The following is an 18,994-nucleotide window of genomic DNA, read 5'->3' as shown; positions in this document are numbered from 1 at the left end:
CACCACCACTGTCTGAGGCCTTCAGCTGCCAGTGAGCTTCATTATCCAGCTGGTATTGATCCACTTGGCACCAGTAGGTTCCACTATCCTCTTCATGGGCTTTCTGAATACTTAGGTAAAAGCTTTTCTGAGTGGGTCTGGACAGGCGTAGCCGCTCCTGCAGGCCTCTGATGTCTTTGTTCTCTGGGTAACTCACCAGGCCGGTGTGATCAAGCTCCACCAGGGAGGCTTTCTTCAAAGAAGAACTGTGTGCAGCATAATGCCAAATGACTCGATAGAAAACCAAAGAACCAGAAGCTCCTGAGGTGATGCTACAGTTGAGCTTGACTTCATCTCCTTCTTTGGCAGTCAGCTGCTGCTCTTTCTTATCTAAACGAAGGTTGGGGGCTAGAAAATAGAAATAAGAAGATGAAGTTATATATTTCTAAATGGCATGTTTCATTTATTTTTGTGCTTATGCCACATGCCATATACAATATGGCATGTGAAGTAATAAAGTAATGAAAAATAAATGTATTCACCAGGCTCAGTAATTGTTAGCACTGTGCTTTTGGACACTGTTGAGAGCAGATACCATTCACCACGAGGATCTTGAAGCCACTCGCCCACTTTGCATGTATATAAACCTTTATCTGAGATTCGAGCTTGCCAAATAATCAGTTCAAAAGTGGGTCCTTTGCTGCGCCTCATGCTGATTCGCTGACGCAGGTCCACCTGGGATTCCGTTACTATGGAATTCCGGTCCAAGCTTACAATGGTCTTATTTCCGGCATTTTCCTCATGCAGCCAGGTGATCGAATAGAGTGATGATTCAGACGTTTTTGTGATGATGGAGCATGTTATTGTTATGTCAGTGTTCATGTTTGTTGTCAACGCAGGAATAGGTGACACATCAAGCCTGCTTACTAGAAAAGGAGACAACATTTTCATTATTTTCTGAGGAAACAGGAAAAAAATGACTCTTTCTATTTAATGATGCCCCCAAATGGCTGCAGCTGGCAGTACCTGGGTTGATTACTATCACAGAAAGCTGATTGGATGCTTTCAACTCCTTGTGCACATTCTTCAGTAAGACAGACACATTACACTGGTAGCTTCCTCCTTCTCTGTGGCTGGTACCAATGACCAGCAGATAGTACATGACTTCAGTTTTTCTGCTTTCTACTCGTAGCTGGTAGTGGTTCTGATCTGCAGACCAACTGATGGTGCCATCAGGGGAAAGTGTCAGGATGGTGTCTGGTGTTTTAGCCTCACGTTGCACGCTCCAAGTCACTGTTACCGGCATGTGTGGACCTTTGACCCGGCACATCAACTCCAATTTTTCTCCAACAATCACCCGAGTCTTGCGACTGATTAGAGACACTCCCATCAGCGTGTCTGACACAAAAATCCAAAATAGTCAGTGACAGCAAGTAAGAAAGGAGAAGCTGATGATCAAGCAATCATTAGTGTTGAAAGCAAAAAGGAGATGTGAATACATGGCTACAAAACCACAACTGGCTTCTCAGTCTACACAATATGGCTATTGTTATGTCACCCTTCATTTCTTACGTAAAAGCAAAGAACGTTGCTTGTAAATGTAAAGTTTGGTTTAATTGCAGGGGTACAGTAAACAAAGGAAGGATTCCCAACGGTGACAAGATCTCAATATCAGGTTTTGGATATTTGTCTAGCATTTTCTTGTGATATATCACTATGAGCTAAAGTGTTCAATGGACATATCTGCAAATAAACAGATCAATAGCCAAGCAGATCCAAATCCACATATTTACTTTGCTAATTTATTATTAAACAAATCAAAACACTCAATAAGAAGAAAAACCTGTTGTAATGAAGGTAACAAACACACAGACACATCTTACCTATAGAAATCACTGTCACAGTGGTAGTTTGTGTCTGGGTGTGAGTCTTGCCATTAGTTATGCGCTCAGACACAGCACACCGGTACACTCCTGAATCAGACAGTGTGACCTCATCAAGCACTAGGGTGAAGTTGTCAGTAGATGGACGCATCACCCTCACTTTGCGACTCACAAACTCCTCTGCTATCTCTGTAACACCCTCCTCATTTATACTGATGATCTCAGTGAACGGGGCCGTTGATGTTGATTTGTGTTGCCAGGTGACAGAGAGCTGACCTTGAACCCCATCCACTTTACAGAAGAGATGCAGCCCGCCCCCTTCGGCCACATTTACAGCCTGCTGCATTTTGACTGTCAGCCTGTTTTCTGTGAGGAGATGAGGCAAGAGACAAATAGTACTGCTGTGTTTGAGAAGATAGTCATAGAAAAAGTAATTTTACAAACAGCAAAAACATAAATAAGAAAACTAACACTTTGAAACTACAAGTGAGCCTTAATAACAGCAGGTAAAATCAACAATGTAAAAAGGAAAGTGAAATAAACCCTGAATAACTGAGTGTGTGTGTTCACTATGACAGACCCTGGGGCTGAAATGCTACAAAACATAATGTTCAGTCAAACATTCTGAAGACAGTTTTGTTTTCTGAAAGCCGCACTCACAATTCAGCTAAAAAAAATACATAAAACAAAATATTTTTTGCTCGCTGGTGATAAATGTGCAATCTCATTGTTGAGTGTTGAGATGTGGGAACCTAAAATTTTGACTTATGACAATGCAAAGAGTAAATCCACTAAACAACATGATTTTGCTTTGTAGATGTATTCCATCTAGATTTCCTGTGGGGAAATGTAACGTTTGATTTAATGTTGTTCAGTAAACAAAAGAAGGGTTCCCAAAGGATTACATTAAGACTCTCAATATCAGTATGTTTTGGATGTTTTTATGCCATTATCTTTTAATATATTACTATGGGCTAAATGGTTTAATGAATATATCTACAAGTAAACAGCTAATTACTCAAACTGACCAAAATCCATATATTTACTTTGTTATTCCTTCTGTAATATTTGAAGTGTAGTTTAACAAAGAAGTGTTAGAATTTATGATAGAAACACCTGTTACAATGAAGGTAATATCATATTTTACATAGTTTGTACTACACAAACACACAGACACAGCTTACCTATAGAAGTCACTGTCACAGTGGTAGTTTGTGCCTGGTTGTGAGTCTTGCTGTTAGGTTTGCGCTCAGACACAGCACACTGGTACACTCCTGAATCAGACAGTGTGACCTCATCAAGCGCTAAGGTGAAGTTGTCAGTAGATGGACGCATCACCTTCACTTTGCGACTAACGAACTCCTCTGCTATCTCTGTAACACCCTCCTGACTCATGCTGATGATCTCAGTGAACGGGGCCGTTGGTGTTGGTTTGTGTTGCCAGGTGACAGAGAGCTGACCTTGAACCCCATCCACTTTACAGGAGAGATGCAGCCCGCCCCCTTCGGCCACATTTACAGCCTGCTGCATTTTGACTGTCAGCCTGTTTTCTGTGAGGAGATGAGGCAACAGACAAATAGTATGACTGTGTTTGAGAAGTTAATTATAAAATAATTCAATTTCACTAACAGTAAAAACAAATAAGAAAAATCACCTTGTGTAATCCTTAATAACTACAGATAAAATTAACAATGAAAAAGGGGAAAGAGTTAAACCTGGAATGTGTTCACTTTGACACACCTGTGGCTGAGACGCTGACCCGCTGTGGGCTGGAGTCTTTGGGTTCTCCCTCAATAAAAGTATCATCTTGGCCTCTCTCTTGAGGCCAGACTGTACAGATATACTCTCCCTGATCCTCAGTTCTCACAGGCTTTAAGATGAGACGGTAATCTCTGTTCCCACTCCGGGCGGCTCTGAGCTCTCCATTTTTCTGTCGAACACTGTACTCCGGTGCCACAGTGAGAACGCCTGTGGGACCAATGCGGGCCAGCTCCACACTTCCCTTGAGCCATGCTACAGAGAAGAATCTTTTCTCCACGTCCTGTGTGTTTATATTACAGGACAGCATCAGCTCCTGCCCCTCCTGCAGCGCTGCCGGCTGTGCTGAGATTTCCACTGCCAGAGACGGAGACGATGGCTCCACCACCTCTACTCAAGACAAAAAATGAAAACAGTGAGACATCCACACAGGTGTCTATAGGATAAGTACATTTAATGTGCTGACCAATATCAAGATGTGTTATAAATATAGCACGACTGAGTAAAATTCCAACCTGTGGCTTTAACTGTCAGGGTCATTTCTTCTGCATTCTTCTGTATGATGATGTACCAGGAGCCATCAGGATCTTGGATCCACTCCTGAGCCTGGCAGTAGATCCTACCTTGGTCTGATGGCTCAACCTCAGCCATCTTTAGGCTGTACGAGGCCTCTCCCCATTTATCTAAGCGTATGAGACCTGCTTGGTAACGCCTTTCAAACCCCTGGCCTGGGCTCAGTGTAAAATCTCTATTCAGAGAAATGATAGGCTGAGCGTCCTCCTGTCCATCTTTATGGAGATACCAGGCAACAGACAGATGGGTGTGCTGGCTGGTGCTGCTAGAGGCCAGGCATGTTAAAGTCAGAGCTTCACCCTCGTTTAAGCTCAGTGGCGTGGAAGCAGATGATGAGACACTCAGGGAGTCTTCAATCACTATGAAACCACATCAGAGAAATCAAAAGTCATGAATGCTCTGACATCATCTGTACCATACCTACATGAAGACACATTCAAGCGTTATGACTGAAAATCAGGATGGCGATTGATTACCTTTAACGACTGTCTTAGCAGAATACTCTCCATCATAAGCACCTTCTAAGTTGACTGCAGTACATTCATATTCCCCTTCATCAGTTTTCTGCAGACTTTTTATCTCGAAGCGGACTGAGTTTGGTGAGAGACGTTTCAAAGTAATTTCATTTTTTCTCACACGGGATAGGTGAGAAGAATATCCAAAAGTATCTTCATGTGAACTGATGATTTGGATCTCAAAGTCTGGGTTTGAAGGCTTCGTCATACGGAATTCAAAATGTTTGTCAGTGTTTTCACTTCTGAAGCCACTCACACTGCAGGTGATGGAGAGGGGAGAGCCTAACACACGATACAGAGGCCCAGCTTGTACTTCAGTTTTCACTCTGGCCTCTCCTGAGTAAAGCAGAGACAAAACGCAAATGAAGTCATCTGAATCCTGCAACTTCAAAGTGCCACTTGTGTATTTATAAGTATTAAAGTATCTAACATATATGTTGCAGGCATGTTACAAATGAATGATAGAATGAATACACAATATTTTCAGAAAGATTTATATATTTTTTTATTTGTTAAGTTATTTTCTGCAAAAATATGGTTTTTATGACATTTCGGCTAAAAAAAGAAAAAATGTTTGCAAGTTTTGAAAAAAGATATATTCACCCTCCAGGTGATGGCCACAATCAGCCACATGACTGTGTTTTTTGTTAGTTCCTTTTTAAGGAAACTGTGGGTTCCTGTCACAAACTGTCTGAGGTAGTCTTACAAGTCTAGACGAAGATTACGAGGATAGGAGTGCTATTCAGACTGTGATAGAAATCTAATTAAATCAAATAATGTGTACAATCGTCTTCTTTTCATCCAAGTAAAAACTGCTTGTTTTCTTGAGTCACTTTATTTTCCTCTATGTAGGAAATATTTTTTCCCCAGAGAAAGCAAACATTTTGTCAAGATCTGCAGCCTGCAGATGATGTGAAACTGAATGAGGGCACCAATGCAGGAGACACTGACAGGCAGGAACAAGTTAATATAAAGTGAGCTTTCTATTAACACTGATCGTAAAGGTATAAAATAAGAGAAACCAAAATTGAACAAATTAAACTGGGAAATACGAGGAAACATGGAATCTAAACGACAGGAGGGCAGCTGAGGGAACACTCAGACTACAGGGGGATAATATATAATAATATAGCCTATACACAAGGGGAATATTGAACACTTTAAATTCCACACTTTAAAAACAAAACACTGGGTCAAAATCCAGACCCATGAAACATTTATTGCTACCTATTTCATGATGCAAATGATACATGAAAATAATTCGGAGCTAATTTGCTTTCGCAAACAACACAGACAATATTTTAGCTTTACCAAAGACGGTGAGCTTAACATGCAAATGTACTGATGGTAATTCTATATTTTTATTCTATTCAAAATGGACATACAGTGTGTTCTTACCAACAGCTTACTTTAACACAGTTAATATTCTGACATCTCCAGTGAATCCTCGAGGTCACTGACTAGAATCCACTCCAGCTAAAGGAAGCCAGTGTACCACTTACCACAACGCAAAAGCTGACCCAGGCAGAGAATCAAACTGGACCTCCAAACCGAGAGCAGGAAACAACTCATCATGAACCTTCAGCTTCAGTCTCAGCACTTTACGTCCTCGGCATAGCCTCTGTCATCAAGTTCTTAGTCTGTGTGAAAATCTGCCTGTGTCTTTTCACACTTGTTAAAGTGGTTTATGTTTCCTGTCGGTGACCTAGAGCAAGAGGAAGTCTGAGATATTTCCTGCATACTGCACATTATTCATGACTTTTGTGTATGTGTGCAGGTGGATTGGTGGAGATCAGTAACATCGTTTTTTTTTTCCATCCTCGATCGAAACATTGGATGGTTACACGCGTGGTTAGACAACCTTAAGCCGAGCGGGCTCATAAGTGGGTCACCAAACTGTTCATTCTGTTCATTTCTATGTAGCGTTTTCAGAGGGAGAAACGTTTCGTCACTCACCCAAGCGACTTCTTCAGTCTCAACTTTTGCATAATGACTGAAACTTGGTGCTAGTTTCAGTCATTGTGCAGAGCTATACTGTTTACAAGGTTGGGGGGAAACCTGCAGTCAGCTGCGACTGAGATGAGACTTCCAGATGAACGGATGAACTTTTTGGGAAAACATATGTAACTTTTCGATTATTCATCGACTTCCTTTAAAATATATTTTCATAGCATGGTCATATTGTTGCATAGGCGACTTGTGAGATTGCGTAGAAACGGTCCCCATCTGAGTTTGACCCAGTTTTTGCAAACATTGATAATTTGAATGCGTCTGTTTGAACATTCCTGTAGATTAATGACGCAATATTGCCATCTGGTGGAGACTAGAAAGACGTACAGTTCTACACAGTCAAATCAGCGTTTCAACATTTAGACTGTTTAAACATGGTGGAAAACGTTTGATATAATAGAGACAAGCTAAGAAAGAGAAGGGGTAAACATTTTATCAAGTTCATACAAACAAGAAAATTTAATGATGTATGCAGAAGAAATAAAGAAATACACATTTAAGAAGCCCATAAGTGATATTTCAATCCAGAATGACTATTGTGAATTCAAAAACAGTGGGGGAAAATGATGCCATTAAGTAGCTTATTAATAACTAATAAAGTATTTTGTTATAATCTACACTCATCCATCACTTTGTTAGGTGCATTACTGTGCACAAGTTTTAAAACACCCCTCATTTCTTTAACAACATCCCAAAGTGGCCAATATTAAGCTGATGGTTGTTGTGGTATATACTGGAAAATGACAGATAGGTGCAGCAAGTTATTCATGTGCAAAGATAAATGGTAATATGGTATTTAAGGTCATAAATAGAGTTCTGCCTTTTTCTCCATTCTGTATCAAGATGATCCCACACTGCTTTAGTAATGTACAGGTCTGGGCTTTGGGGAGGCCAGTCCATGACTTTTACTGCATTGACAGTGAGCTTTTTGTTCATAATTCCATCAATTTTAACAATTTTAGATTCCCAACACCACTGGCTGAAATTCAGCCCCAAAAACTCCACAATGTTTTACAGATGTGTGTAATGACACATGTATAACACTTACTGTTTTACAGCTTTTAACCGAAAATTTCAAATTTGGAGTCATCACTCTATATGACATGTTGCAACTGATTTTCAGTTCAGTTCTTGTGTAATTTGAAATATCTCAGCCTTTTCTCCCTGTTTCCTTTCCTTAAGAATGGCTTCTTGACATCCACCCTTCAAAGATACCATTTCTGATGGTGTTTCAATGAACAGTAGATGACCAGGTGAAGGGCCAGATGCATTTTTCAGGTTTTGTGGCAGGTCCTCCAGGTCCTCACCCCTGGACTTTTTTCTTGTTAAGATACGATCTTCAAATAAGGTTCATTTGTGTCGCAAGTTTTAGTCTTGTCCACTTTTCCCTAAAAGTTTTAAAGACATACTACGAAATATGGTGAGATATGGTATATGATATGGCATATGATATCTCTTTTAGAATCACTTTGTTGGTGCAAAAACAAAATTTTATGCCTGTTAAAAGATGTTGTCTTCAACTAAAGCAAATGGGGACAAATAAAGCATTATTGTGTAGACACAACACTGATTGAAGTTCCTTTTTTTAATGCTTCAGTGATTCATTGAAGTCAAGTGGCTCAACAAACCTGTCAGAAATGCTCTGAAAATGGTCAGATACAAAGACTGGGCTAAAAATGAGTGGAAAAACATCAACATGTCGAAAAAAAAAAGGAGAAAAAAACTTTTAAAGAGCTGAAGAAGGACTATATAACTATTGCTTAAAAATACTTGAACAAACAAACAAACAAACTATGAACAAACCAAACAAATCAGAATGAGAAAAAATATGATCTGAGTAACTTTGAACATGGTTATAGTATTTCGGAAACTGCTAATCTGATGGGATTTTGTCACAAAATCATCTCTAGCATTTACAAAGAATGGTCAGAAAAAGAGAAGAGATCCAGTGAGACATCAACCGCGCATTTTTTGTATGTGAAAATGTATTTTTTGATGGCAGGGGTCAGAGGAGAATGTCAGACCTGCTTTGAACTGACAGGAACAATTCGTTACAACCAAAGTAGGCATAAGAGCAACTTGAACGCATAACATATCAAACGTGTCAAGGTTCCACTTCTGTCAGTGAAGAACAGGAAACTGAGTCTAGAGTTTACAAAGACTGAAGATGGGGGGGAAAATGCTGTCTGGTCTGATGAGTCTGCTGGTAGGGTTAGAATCTGGCATAAACAACATGAAAAGATGGGTTTATCCTATCTTGTATCAGCGGTTTACACTGCTGGAGGTGCAATGATGCAGGAGAGATTTTCTTGGGACAGTTTGGCCCCTTTACTACCAAATAAACATCATTTAAATGTTGTAGCCTACCTGAGTATTGCTGCTGAACATGTCCATACCTTCATGACCACAATGTGACCATCTTGTGATAGCTGCTTCTAACAGGATAGTCCCATCATGTCAGTATGGATCAAAATTTCTGATGAATGTTTCCAGAACCTTGTTGAATCTACAGGAAGAATCAAGGCAGTTATGAAGGCAGAGAGGAGGTCCAACCCAGAATGAGCAAAATGCATCTAATAGAGTTGCCAGTGAGTTTATCTTACTACTTTGCATTCGAATGACTGCACAATACCAATACATAAAATGTATATTGGAGGGCAGAGTGCTGCCTTTTTATTGTCAATACTAATTGGACAAAAACATAAAACAATGTGGGTTTTTTTGTTTTGTTTTTCTGCTTTTTGCTGTGTTTACTGAGACACTTTTACCGTCTCAGGCTTCTAAATCTGGTAAAATGTCACAATCTAAGGCTCCTCTTCTGATGAATCACAAACTTACGCAACCACGGAGTTCTTTAGGCTAGCATACGTCAAAATGGTCGTGAACGAATGCCTCTAGGGGTTTGAGGGACTTTCTCACGTATGGGAAGCACGTCATCTTTCATGTTTCCCAGCATGATACAACCTGCTGGTTTAGATATAAAAAGGTAGCCTTCTAGTTAAACTTGGACTTATGGCGCCAGTGTGATGGTGTGATGCAAGAAAACTCAAGATGAGGAGTTCACAGGAGCGTTCTGCTTATGTTTGAGATGAAATACTTTTATCCCACCTAGGTTAAGCTGCTGAGCAGACTTCTTTCTCTTTTTTCTTTTTTTTGCAGTCATCTTTTTCATAGAAGAGACCTGCCATCATTGTCTGTGATAAAAACGAAAAACATAGAAAGGCAAAAAAAACTGTCTAGCTTAGAGAGAAATTTACTCAGCTGAAGACGAAGGGGAAGTGTTATGCATACGCATGTCCCTTACAGAACAGGAATAGGAAGTATGAAGAAGACAGGAAAAAACACAAATCCACTTCTCAAAGCAAAAGAACTGCTGCAAGCGTAAACCACACATGTTTGTTCACTTTCTATTTAGGCTGCATGTGCAGGTGTTTCTGAAGGTGGCTGCATGCTGCTCTTCTGCAGAAAGGGAGTTTTGAAGCTCTGCTGGTTTGAAAGATGAGTGACTCACTGGAGAGGACTACAGACTGTCCTTTGCCGCTTCTCGCTGAGGAGTCCAACGTGAACGAGGAGAAAGGGAATGTAACAGGACCAAGTGAGTTACGTTGGGAAGATGGAGGTCTGCCCATGGAGCTCCAGAAAGGGATGGAAACCTTACGAGTGAACAGAGAATTGACTGATGTGACACTGCGCGTTCAGGGTCATGACTTCGCTTGCCATAGAGCGATTCTGGCGGCTGCAAGTCACTACTTCAGGTAAATCATCATCTGGTCTTAACTGTGTCGTGATCTCGGGCCTACTTGTTTTACTCACAAATTATGGCCGGTCTCTACAGGGCAATGTTTTGCAGCGGTCTCAAGGAGAGTCATGAGGAACGTGTGGAAATGAAAGGTTTGGACAGCGGGACGATGCACTGTCTCTTGGAGTATACCTACACCAGCCGAGCTCTCCTCACACACTCGAATGTCCAGAGAATACTCGAGGCTGCCAGTCAGTTTCAGGTAAAGCAGCTTAACTGATCTTTGTTGCTCAATCAGGGTTTTTGTTTTGCAAAATCATTGTCTGGTGCCAGGTCATTGACATTTTTAACACCAATGTAAAGATGTAGTGAAATCAAACAGCGGAGGCAAAAAAGTTCTACAAATCGAGGTGTGAATTTAGACTTTAAAGACCAAGTGAACCATTTTTTACAAAGACATTTGAGCTTAACATGTTTTTCACATAAAGGCAGTACAGCTTGAATTTAAGTCCATAAAATAAATCAACCATAGGGTTTATAATTAATCTGACTGAAAGTTGTTTTAGTCGAGTTTAACTTGAAAAAGGCTTTTGGCAGCAAACGATCTCTTTCAATGAATTTTTAAACCATCAACACCATCGGTTCATACAAACTTTTTTATATCTCTTACATTTTAACCACCTGCATGTAAAGTCAGTTGGAACAAATAGGCCATCAAAGGAATGAAGACGCCTCGTGCTGAGTTAGCAGCAGAAAGCAAACCATTTATTTCTAATCGGGATGATGGATTTGGTGTTGTGATGTGGAACTGTAATTAAATTTTTGAAACTGCTATCAGCTTCTTACTTCAGTTTTTTCCTTGCGTAAAGGGAACAAACACATGATTGAATGAGAAATTGGTTTTGCTAAGAGGGAAGTGAAAGTTGGTCAGTTGTTTACACTCAGGATCATTTTTCCATAAGGGCTTAAATTAACTACACAGCTGTGCCACACTGCAGAGGAGGCAGGTGTTTGTGTTTGTGCGCTTCTATTTTTGCAAAAACGCTTTGGGTGTTAAATTTTGATGATAATTTCTTCAGGCACTCTTGCTGGATTGTCAGCGTAACTAAGAAGCAAGGTTAAGATCACGTTAAGAGTTAGGGTTAAGATTATCGTATGAGGCTAAATTTTATTTTATTTTATATCCTTAAAAAAACTAATCAGGCATCTCATTTTATACTGGCTTTGTGAAAGAGCTTTGTGAATGCTTTTGCTGCAAGTGATAGATAAAAATATCCACAGCGATTCTGTTGAATTTCAAACGCAGGTTTTCAAAAGCTTATATAAATTCAGGCTATGGCAATTAGATAAGCAAAGTGGGCACCGGGGAAAACTGTGGGCCTCTTTAGTCCAAAATTCTATTACTGTCCACTGTTGGATTGTTTTCTTGCTGCAAATAAGAAAACAGTTGTTTGGTCTGACGCTGACAGACGTCTGAGGACTCACTGCATACAAATGTTTGACTGTGTTATACTTTAGAAGGCATTTTTTTGCAGAAAAAGTCCCCCATCGCTTACAAAGGAAGTGCACTGGGACAGAATTGATTACAGCCAGTTTACCAACAAGAAAATTCTAAGCCCTTAAAATCCAACTATAGCTGTAATTGCCAATTTGGAGCAGCTTAATCAGTTACGAATAGCTTTAACCGATGCCTTTGTTCTTTTTGTCTCTTTAGTTCCTTCGTGTGGTAGATGCATGCTCTAGCTTTCTCAGCAAGTCTATGCAGCTAGACACCTGTATTGGCATCTTAAATCTGGCTGACAGACATGCCCTGTCAGCCCTGCGCGCCAGAGCTCAGGACTATATTACTACTCAATTCTCTCAAGTGGTCCAGCAGCAGGACTTCCTGGAGCTGCCAGTGGAATCTCTGGAGACTATCCTGCAGAGGGATGACCTGGATGTGAAATGTGAGGAGTGTGTTTTTGAAGCACTCATGCACTGGGTGAGAGCCCGGCAGGATGAACGCTATCCCTCACTGGCCAGGTTGCTTACGCACGTACGGTTGCCGCTGCTGGAGCCGGCATACTTTGTTGAGAAAGTGGAGTCAGATGAGCTGATACGACGGTGCAGCGAAGCTTTTCCTTTGTTGCAAGAGGCCCGAATTTATCATCTCTCTGGCAGGGAGGTCAGTATAAACCGCTGGGCATATTGTGTTTTATTGTTGTTAATCACTGTTTGTCTCATGTCCAAGTTTCATATATGTTTGACCTTTTTAACAGGTGGTCTCAGAACGAACCAAACCACGTGTGCAGCACTTTCTATCAGAAGTATTCTTGATCATTGGAGGCTGCACCAAAGACGAACGCTTCATTTCCACTGTCACATGTTTGGACCCTCTCAGACGCAGCCGCCTGGAGGTCGCCAGGATGCCAATGACAGAGTTAGAGGACGAGTCCCAAAATAGAAAATGGGTGGAATTTGCTTGTATCACTTTCCACAATGAAGTATACATATCTGGTGAGTGAACATATTCTTTTTTTCATAGAAAGGCTTCACTTGTGAAATTGTGACGATTGCTCCTTGTTGTTATTACCCGTGAAGTGTGCACTTCACTGGTATTCAAATGTAATGAGAATTTAGGAATTTATAGTATGAACAAAACAAAACAACAGGAAGTCGTGACATTATTTCTGCTCTAACAGTTGCTGTGGTTTTAGGTGTTTCCCAACGCAGGAACTGACAGTTCTAGTTAAGTGGAACACGCAGACTGTAAATGCTATGACTAGCACGCAGGATTTCTCCATCTTTAAACAGCATGATAACTTATGCAGAGTTATTACTAAAGACTTGGTGATATGTCAGTATTTTGGAATGAATGCAATATTTGTACAGATAATCACAGTTTTCTCTAATGGTCTCATTGCTGTAGGAGGTAAGGAGACACAGCATGATGTCTGGAAATACAATGGTGCCCTGGACAAGTGGATCCAAATCGAGCCCCTGTCGACTGGGCGCTGGAGACACAAGATGGCAGTTCATTGTGGGAAAGTGTACGCACTGGGAGGGTTTGATGGAGTTCAGAGGCTTTCTAGTGTTGAGGCCTATGATCCCTTTCATAATCGCTGGATGCAGGTAAACACAATATATGTACTGTATATATGTGAAGGGTATAGTTTGTAGTTCCTAATAAAAAGTAAGCAAAAAGGAATTACCAACAACTTCAATCTGCGCAGCATTTTAATGCATTTTAAAAGCATTTTAATTCATGTTTTCAAATCTGTTTTATTTGGACAGTCTTGTTATTATCATGTACTCTGGGTGTTGCTCCCAGTTTTCTGCACCACCATCTTCGATGAGCGATTTCTCATCTAATATATTCTTCTTTAACCTAGTGCAGTATATACAACTCCAGTTCCCCTCAAAAGTTGGGAAGGTGTGGAAAACATACATAAAAACAGAATTTGATGTTTTGCAACTCTCATAATAACACGTTTTATTCACAACAGAACACATAAAACATATTGCATGTTTAAACTTATGACATGTAAGATCTTGAGATAAAAATAAAATTATTTGGAATTTCACAAAAGCAACATATTTGATGAAAGCAACGTGTTTTTAAAAAGTTGGGGCAAGGAGATTTGTGATTGTGTAGCATCCCGTCTTCTCTTTACATCAGTCTGTAAATGTCTGGGACTGAGGACACCAGTGTTGGGATGTTAAGGAAAGAATTTTTCCTCCACTCTTGTCTGATAGAGGGTTAAAACTGCTAAACAGTGCAGGGTCTTCTTTGTCGTAATTTTCATTTCATAATCTGACAAATGTTTGCAGTTGCTAAAAGGTCTGGACTGCATTCAGGCCAGTTCAGCACACTGACTCTTCTACTGTGAAGCCATGCTGCTGTAGGCTGCAGTTTAGCATTGTCTTGCTGAAATATGCAATAATTTCTGTGAAAAAAGGCTATCTGGAAGAGACACTTTGCTCTAAAACATGTGTCAATCTGTGTAAGCTGCCATTTCCATAGCCACTATTGCCCCCAGCATACCATCAGAGATGAAGGCTTTTGAACTGAGTGCTGATAAGTCAGAGGTCACAGAGCCCATATGTTCTAAAAAGAATTTCAAATTGGAATTTGTCTCTTCTATTTTCCATTTTGTTGCAAAATCTTCTTCCAGATTTACATTTTACAGCATTTGTGGACTTTTTAGATAACTGTTGCTCAAACTTAAAATAAACAAATATTTTTTGACAAAATAGTAAAATCTCTCAGTTTAAACATTAAAATATGGGTTTGTGCTATTTGTAAATCATTGCAATGTGTTTTTTATTTACAATTTACATAGTGGCCCAGTTTTTTTAGAACTTAGGTTTTATTATACCTCACGTGTCACATAAGTTACTTATGTTACTTTCGAGAGTTCAGCTTTTCTGCTATTATCTGCATTTGTATTCTATGTGTTTTCTTTTCCTGTTCAGAAATTCCATCCCATTTAACTTTTGATCCTATGCCTGTTGCCTTCCTATTTTATTTACCTCAATAACTGAATTATGTGTGATCTCCAGCCTGAAAGCAAAGTTTTCAGTTTTGGACTTTCACCTGCCTGTGGTGTTCTATCATCAGTTGCAGCTAACATCATTTTTAAGTTAGCGTCTTTTATTTAGATCTTTTAGCTTTTTAAATTGCCTTACTGTTTTGATTCAGACATACTTATATACGCCTCTTATTTACTGCAGGTGACACCTCTTGCAGTAGGTGTGAGCTCATTTGCTGCTGCAAGCTTTGACAGATGGATCTATGTGATTGGTGGTGGGCCGAATGGAAAGCTGGCCACCGATAGGGTCCAATGCTGGGAGCCAGGGACAGGCGGCTGGGAACTGAAAGCACCCATACCCATTGAAACTAAATGCACTAATGCTGTTACATTCAAGAACTGCATCTATGTAGTGGGTAAGCTGTCAAATCCCACTAAGTACATTTACTTACTTAATGTTAATGGTATTTATATGTAACTTTTAGAATATTGCAGTAACATTGACATGAGCCTTTTCCATCACGACTGCTTTTGGTTTTGATATATTTAATGTATTTTCAGACTTTTATTATGATTCTGCGTACTGATATAGTATATTAATTTGATATCTGTCCAATTCTCTTTGTGGTCTCAGGCGGTGCCATGCATGCCATGTACTGCTACTCTCCTCTATCTGATTCCTGGACCCTTGTGACTCGTCTGGGGGAGAGGGCAAGCTGTGCCATTGCTGCCTGTAACAACAAACTTTTCATCACTGGAGGAAGAGATAACAAAAACCAAGTCATTTCCACAGTGATGTGCTGGGATGTCGCCCGGGGGGTTTTGACAGAGGAGTGCGTTTTACCAATGGGAGTCTCGCACCATGGCAGTGTGACCCTCATGAAGTCCTACACCCATATACACAGAATAACACCTGCCTCAGAGAGCCAGTGACACAGGCGTCTGTGAACAGGACTTATTTTGGTGCTAAGAGTGGTTGTAGGATTATGCATGAACAGTAAAAACATGTTCAAAGATAAGAAATATGTTTGGGGGTTTTTGCATGCATTACAATGTTTACTTTATCCTTGTTACCGTTTTGTAACAAATTAATGACTATGATGTTTTGAAAACATTGCGTTTGTAGTTAAGCTTTCTCAGAAAAGTGTGGATTACAACGTCACAACAGGTCAAAATAAGTCTACAAACACAAAAACGAAAATTAAACATTTGCTAAATCATTATCTTATAAGTTTCTTATTAACTGCCAGAGAAATTTAAAATTGCAAATGAAGGAAAGAGCAATGCAAAAGCAATTAAATTAACTTTTGGATTTTCCTTTTATGTTTTCAATTAGCAAACTAACTCTGAACTCTACACTTTAATGCTGATTTATTAAATGCAATGGTATTTGAACGCAACACAGGTTACCTGCGTATTAACAAATAAACTGACATGTCAAACAGAACCTGTAATCCATTTCCTTGTGAGTGCTGCCATCAAGTGGTGAAAAGTACTCATGTCGTTATTAAGAGTTCCACACTTTTTGTGAAAGTCAAAACAATGCGACTGTTAAGACACGAAAACAGTCAAAGACATATATTTTTAAAGACGAACTATTGGCCGTATTTATTTCCTGGTTCTTCTTTAACGGGCCCTGAAAACCACCTGCGTTTCATTGTCACCGTTGTCGCGCCAAGGTACCGGAAACATTTAGATGGGGTGGAGCTTGTACCTGTACTCTGCACCTGCGTGTTGTTTTTATGGGACTTGGCAGCCAATCCAACTGCAGGTTTCGGTTTAGATGCAGGTGCTGTGAAGAGATTGGTAGGCTGTGGGCCAACACAGACTTGTTTGATAAGAAGAGACTGATTTAGCTGTGAGAAGAAAGTGAAAGTATCTCTAAATAAGGGACGGAGGCGACATTACTGCCTTTTCAGACGGTTTAGAAATGATTTATTGTTATTTCCTCGCCGTTTGGATCCTTACCTCCTCGACAGGTGAGTTTGAATAGCCGGAACTTGATAGGTTCGATACTTTTCTGTGTGTATGTATACTACTGGTGACCAGACCTCGTCACACAGGCCCGACTGAGGACAGAGATTAAACACGGTGTGCCACAACCACTTGTAATTTACAGTTTAACATCGTTTATACCGTGAAAAACAAGCTTCACAGGAATGTTGCTTACATTAATGTGTAGTTATACACATTAACACAAAGGCCAGCTGCTTGCAAGCTGTAAAAGCAGCAATTGGCACTAAATCAGAGCAGTTAAACGCGAAGAAAACGTTTAAATTTAATTAGTATGCAATTTGGAGACTATGCGCACACTGATTTGTTCATACTGTATGCCATATTAAGTGTTCAACGCCCATGATCCAAACCTATTGAAAAAGGCGAGACTCAGGTATGGCTGCTATTTCCTACTGGGTTTTTTTTATGTTTATCTCCTGCCCAGGGTTGTTTTTTTTTTTTAAGATCGACTAGTCTGCAGGTATGAAACATTTTGGGCATAGAGATAACAAACGTCTGTGGAGTGACTGTGATTTGTGTAGCTAAAATTTGCTCCCACTCCCACTCCTGGTTACTATGTATTGAACTCAATTTTTTACAACTTGTTTTGTTTCTGACCTTCTGAAGTGAAAAATACACCAATACATTAATCACTGTGGAAATAGAAAGAGATACTTCTTAGTGTTTTTATGTTTATTGCAGTGGTTGATATATTGAGAATGTTAAGCTTAACGACCTCAATAGCCTCTCCTACCCCTGAATGCTTCACTGCTCCTTTAACCCTTGTGTGGTGTTCGTATTTTTGTTACTCAGCCAGTGTTCATGGGTCTGGTGGACCCGCTAGAGTTTTGGCTTTCCAAATTAACACTATCAAACTGTGAGAGATTGGTAGGCTGTGGGCCAACACAGACTTGTTCGATAAGAAGAGACTGATTTAGCTGTGAGAAGAAAGTGAAAGTATCTCTAAATAAGGGACGGAGGCGACATTACTGCCTTTTCAGACGGTTTAGAAATGATTTATTGTTATTTCCTCGCCGTTTGGATCCTTACCTCCTCGGCAGGTGAGTTTGAATACCCTGAACTTGATAGGTTCGATACTTTTCTGTGTGTATGTATACTACTGGTGACCAGACCTCGTCACACAGGCCCGACTGAGGACACCGGACAGAGATTAAACACGGTGTGCCACAACCACTTGTAATTTACAGTTTAACATTGTTTATACCGTGAAAAACAAGCTTCACAGGAATGTTGCTTACATTAATGTGTAGTTAAACACATTAACACAAAGGCCAGCTGCTTGCAAGTTGTAAAAGCAGCCTGGCACTAAATCAGAGCAGTTAAACGCGAAGAAAACGTTTAAACGTTTAATTAGTATGCAATTTGGAGACTATGCGCACACTGATTTGTTCATATGCCATATTAAGTGTTCAACGCCCATGACCCAAACTTATTGAGAAAGGCGAGACTGGGGTATGACTGCTATTTCCTACTGGTTTTTTGAATGTTTAATTCCTGCCCAGGTAATTTTTTTAAAGCTTGACTAGTCTGCAGGTATGAAACATTTTGTGCATAGAGATAACAGACGTCTGTGGAGTGACTGTGATTTGTGTAGCTAAAATTTGCTCCCACCCCCACTCCTGGTTACTATGTATTGAACTCCATTTTTTACAACTTGTTTTGTTTCTGACCTTCTGAAGTGAAAAATACACCAATACATTAATCACTGTGGAAATAGAAAGAGATACTTCTCAGTGTTTATTACAGTGGTTGATATATTGAAAATACTCAGAGAGTTCTTTAAATACAAACCTGCACTTCTATGTTAAGCTTAACGACCTCAATAGCCTCTCCTACCCCTGAATGCTTCACTGCTCTTTTAAATTGGATGTCATCACATTTCCTGCATCTCAATCCTGAAAAAACTGAGGATCTCGTGTTTGGCCTTAACAGCTTCTCTATGGAGGTCAGCAGTGGTGGTCTGTTTGGAGAACAGACAAATCAACAATTGACAATGACTAATTAATATTA

The 18,994-nt window shown here is 40.0% G+C and overlaps 3 protein-coding genes across 3 annotated transcripts in view; 2 read left to right on the top strand and 1 right to left on the bottom strand.

The window, feature by feature from the left end:
- The window catches only part of LOC102298931 (immunoglobulin superfamily member 3), a gene marked incomplete in the record, with an annotated part of 8,971 nt that extends 2,552 nt beyond the window's left edge, over positions 1 to 6,419 (bottom strand). The window contains 9 exon segments of the mRNA XM_014333323.2: positions 1 to 387; positions 522 to 905; positions 1,006 to 1,377; positions 1,863 to 2,228; positions 3,047 to 3,412; positions 3,603 to 4,010; positions 4,136 to 4,552; positions 4,670 to 5,044; positions 6,211 to 6,419. Coding sequence (XP_014188809.1) covers positions 1 to 387; positions 522 to 905; positions 1,006 to 1,377; positions 1,863 to 2,228; positions 3,047 to 3,412; positions 3,603 to 4,010; positions 4,136 to 4,552; positions 4,670 to 5,044; positions 6,211 to 6,283 — 3,148 coding nt within the window.
- A 3,336-nt stretch (positions 6,420 to 9,755) lies between these two features.
- klhl6 (kelch-like family member 6) lies at positions 9,756 to 16,419 on the top strand. The gene is made up of 7 exons (XM_005921347.3): positions 9,756 to 10,473; positions 10,554 to 10,719; positions 12,172 to 12,621; positions 12,716 to 12,953; positions 13,366 to 13,568; positions 15,171 to 15,384; positions 15,603 to 16,419. Exons 1-7 carry the CDS (start codon positions 10,217 to 10,219, stop codon positions 15,899 to 15,901), a joined length of 1,827 nt encoding a protein of 608 aa, XP_005921409.1. The 5' UTR covers positions 9,756 to 10,216; the 3' UTR covers positions 15,902 to 16,419.
- A 1,436-nt stretch (positions 16,420 to 17,855) lies between these two features.
- LOC102306582 overlaps positions 17,856 to 18,994 on the top strand; it is a gene marked incomplete at its 3' end in the record, with an annotated part of 11,797 nt that continues 10,658 nt past the window's right edge. Inside the window, 1 exon segment of the mRNA XM_005921348.3 lies at positions 17,856 to 18,024. Coding sequence (XP_005921410.3) covers positions 17,976 to 18,024 — 49 coding nt within the window.

Source organism: Haplochromis burtoni, unplaced genomic scaffold, assembly GCF_018398535.1.
Source record: "Haplochromis burtoni strain Fernald_Lab_line unplaced genomic scaffold, NCSU_Asbu1 Contig_48, whole genome shotgun sequence".
Taxonomy (NCBI): Eukaryota; Metazoa; Chordata; class Actinopteri; order Cichliformes; family Cichlidae; genus Haplochromis; species Haplochromis burtoni.
The sequence above is the reverse complement of the archived record's forward strand: the minus strand, read 5'-3'. Positions and strand labels throughout refer to the sequence as shown.

Coding starts and splice junctions, on each gene's coding strand:
- klhl6 (XM_005921347.3), top strand. CDS start 10,217: ATGAGTGACTCACTGGAGAGGACTACAGACTGTCCTTTGCCGCTTCTC. Junction 10,720..12,171: donor AGGCTGCCAGTCAGTTTCAG/GTAAAGCAGCTT, acceptor TTGTCTCTTTAG/TTCCTTCGTGTGGTAGATGC. Junction 12,622..12,715: donor ATCATCTCTCTGGCAGGGAG/GTCAGTATAAAC, acceptor CCTTTTTAACAG/GTGGTCTCAGAACGAACCAA.